The 3,491-nt window shown below is 56.7% G+C and overlaps 2 protein-coding genes; one reads left to right on the top strand and one right to left on the bottom strand.

The window, feature by feature from the left end:
• Positions 1-78: 78 nt before the first annotated feature.
• On the bottom strand, positions 79-1,685 carry CHC_T00006040001 (hypothetical protein). XM_005717809.1 is given in 2 exon segments: positions 79-725; positions 726-1,685. 1 exon segment carries the CDS (start codon positions 1,683-1,685, stop codon positions 726-728), a length of 960 nt encoding a protein of 319 aa, XP_005717866.1. The 3' UTR covers positions 79-725.
• Positions 1,686-1,701: 16 nt separating this feature from the next.
• On the top strand, positions 1,702-1,827 carry CHC_T00006039001 (hypothetical protein). Its single transcript, XM_005717808.1, has one exon. It carries the CDS (start codon positions 1,702-1,704, stop codon positions 1,825-1,827), a length of 126 nt encoding a protein of 41 aa, XP_005717865.1.
• Positions 1,828-3,491: the final 1,664 nt, after the last annotated feature.

The raw sequence follows: 3,491 nt of genomic DNA, 5'->3' as shown, positions 1-3,491 counted from the left end.
TATCGCCACCGCACCACGTTGCACCACACCGCCATATCCGCTTTAGCCCCGCTTTCCAGTAACAAAGGGCACAACAACTCGCCTTCATGCTTTTCAAAGTTTATGTTATTCCCGCTCCTCGACGGCGCACAATTGCCGTCCACTAATCCTTAGCCTATGCTCCATCAAGGAGATGCATCCCTTGGAGATTCCTCTCGTCAAAGTAGTAAAAGTAGTGATGTTCAGTGTAAAAATCAAAAAGTTGTATCAGTAGTGTGCGTGCGTGTTTCTAGTTGTAGAAGAAAAAAACTATTTCCGACATGTATCGCGCAGCCAACGTCGACGTTCGGTATATACCGGACCTCGACGCACGCGCAGATGTACATGCCATATGGAAATAAACAATCAATGTTCCGTCATGTCAATCAACCATTCCAAAGTAAAATACATAGCGTCTGTTGAAAGAAAAACGCAATTAGGTTCCGTTTCACAACCCCCTCTTCAAGCCCTGCATGGCGCATGACGTTTGTGTGTGCACTTTCCCAAGTAACCCCCCCGCTCCCCAACCGACAGAGGAGAGGAGGCGTGCACATGTCATGCCACTGAAGCTCCCATCTTGTCAAAACATAACTCTAAACCCAAAGTTGATAGTCAAAGATGTGATACATTCACCAGAGTCAGCAAAACTTCTTATACTGTCATGTATCACAAAGCCTCTTAGCTCTGTTCGTGCACCGTGACAGAGCTTAGCTCGTCTTGGCGGCAAGTGTGTCTTCCCCAACCAAACAGAGTAGAGTCATCCCACATGTGTTGGGTACAGAGTACTTGTCCCCAGTATCCGCTTCCTTGTTGTTGACTGCAACTGCGGCCTTGGAGTTCTCACCTCGAGAGGCTGAAGTCGCACCCTTGCCAGTGGAAGAGGCAGCACGACTGCCATCGTCAGCACCAGACGCTTCCTCATCTCCCGACGCAGTGGCCGGCTTAGCCCCGACAGGGTTCTGGCGCTTGGCCTCCCGCATCAACCTCATAAAGTACTTCTGCGAGTGGGTGCGAACTTGAGTCATGTTGCGAGTGCCGACGTAGGAAGAGATGGAGCGAAGGTTCTTGTGTCCGTACTTGTTCAGGGCCTCCAAGAAGAGCTGATGCTCCTCACGAGTCCAGTACCGCGACTGTCCTGGGATTTTGGCCTTCGCCTGACGCTCTTTCTTCGACTTGGTCTTCTTAGAGACGCCACCGGTAGCGGTGACGGTAGCCGACTTGCGGGACGCGGGCTTTTTCATGTCGGGCATCCTGGCAGCACTCTTGCAGCCAGAAATGTCACTGCAATGCGAGAGAATCTCCTTGTCGTGACCCTTAGAGTCCTCGGACGGGAGAATGTTTTCTTGCTTGTCCGACGAAGGGGTGATGTCCATATGCGTTTGGTCCTTGGACTCTGCGGCGGATGAGGGCTGTGAGTAGTGATGTGTAGGGGGTTGGCTAGTGTAAGCAGGGTGGGCAGAAGCTTGGTGGTGCAAGGTGGTGGGCTGCGAGGAGCTCAAGTCTGCGATGCGGCGGTGAAGAAAGTCGTTATCCTCGCGGGCGGCGACGAGGGTGGACTCGAGGCGGGAACGGCAGAGGACTTGTTCGTTGAAGCGGGCGAGGAGGATGTTGTATTGTTCGGCGGAAACGGGATTGTGAGCTTGGGCAGGAGGAAGCCGACAAGTCATTTGTGTGGAGTGAGTAATGGAGGTTCGAGACAGCGGGAGCTTCATGCGCGGGAGGGAAGGGTGGGAGGTTAAGGAGTGTAGAGGGCGAATGGTGAGAAGAAGTGATGGGAGATTGGGGGGAAGTAGGTTGTGGTTCGGGTAGTAGTAGGGGAACCTGGGAGGTGGGGGGGGGGGAGGTGGGGGGGGGGGAGGAAATGGGGACGGGAGATGGTTAAATGGAAATTAGAGGGAAGTGGGGAATTTTGTTTTGATGACATAAAGATCGGGAAATTGGGGGCGTGTGCAAGGGTCGGGTGTGTGTATGTTGGGTTCGGGTGGTGAGATATGAGAGGCGGCGCGGAGGTCCCCGCGGGGGGAATGGAGGGAAGAAGAAGGGGGGCGGTAGGGGCATGGGCATGGGGTCGTCAGTCGGTCAGTGCGGGGGCCGACAAATGGAAACGGGCGCGTGCGGGCGTCAGAGTGGCTCCAGCGGGTGTGAGACTTGACAAGCGGGTCCGCGTGAGATGCAAAAATTGCACCCTTACCGCGACTGACATGGACAAGTTGGCCAGCACACCAAAATATCTTTTCTCGCCAACTCGCGGCCCCTCCGGCGCGGCCACCCGCCCCTTGCCCGTGCATCGCTGGACCTTCATGGCGCAAAACAGCAACAAGCAAATCCCCCATGTAAGCGAGACGCGTGTGGAATGCGTCCTGCTGGCAATCACCCTGTTGCTCCATACAGTACAACGCATGCTTCATCTCCAGTGTGCGAAATGTTAACTTTTACTTTTTTTGGTGAGTCTGCTGTAAGAGAGGGGGAGACACACACTCGAGCTCGCCAAGCTCTCCCCGCCCCCCATGCGCGCTGGTCGACACTGGAGATGCTAATGTTTGCTGACCTCGACGTAACCGATTCTGGAATCGGTTATGGCTCTGCTGGCTGGAGGAGCACAAAAAGCCACGAGGCGATGCTGCACTTTACACTTGCAGTCACGTCTCGAGGTAGAGAGTGCAGCAGCAGTCGAATAGGCAGTGCAGTCAAGAAGAAGACAGTAGGCCACAATGTCCAACAATATTTACGGACTGCACCAATGAACACAACCCGGGCTCTGACACAACAAGCACAGACGGGAGAAGGGAGAAAGACAAACGACAAACAAAACCACGTGACGAGTCGAGCTCCGGCGGCCGAATGGGGGAGGGCGGGGAGGGGTGGGGGGAAGGGAAGGATACCCTAGACCAGTTGGCCAAGGGAGGGGAGGTTGCAGTGTACAGTAGTAGCAAGGGTATATGGTACAGGCGGGCAATATTTGAGGGTGGCACAAAATGGGGCTCGAAATCTCGGCGCACCGGGGCCGGACTGTCATTGGGGGGGCCAAGATGCGCACGTGTACGCCTGAAACGGGGCGGAAACAGGGCTGCGCTGTTAAGTAGCCTCTTGCCGTCTTTTTGCACACGTGCTCACCGTCAGCTTGCCGCCGTCTCCCCTCCCGCCCGAGCCCCCCCCGCGCCCACTCTCCAGAGCTGACGCCTGGCGTCAGCACTGACGCCACGCCCCCTCTCTCCGCAGCTGAGACGAATTCCTCCGTGCACTGGCTGCGCCCACCCCCCCCGCGCGGGCTCGTCCAGCGCGCCGCTGCCACCGCGCTGCCGCACGCTGTACACGACACGCTCTCCGACAGGCAGCACGGCCCGCCACACTGACGCCCCGCGAGCTCCCGCGCGCGAAGGACACAGGGGGAGTCGCCACGCCAGGTCGCAGGCCTCGCGCACGGGGGGGGGAAAGCCGACGCAAAACAGACACGAAATTGAAACCGTCCCCCC

This window comes from Chondrus crispus, genomic scaffold (assembly GCF_000350225.1).
Source record: "Chondrus crispus Stackhouse genomic scaffold, scaffold_339, whole genome shotgun sequence".
Classification (NCBI taxonomy): Eukaryota; Rhodophyta; class Florideophyceae; order Gigartinales; family Gigartinaceae; genus Chondrus; species Chondrus crispus.
This window is presented reverse-complemented; position numbering and strand designations above follow the sequence as displayed.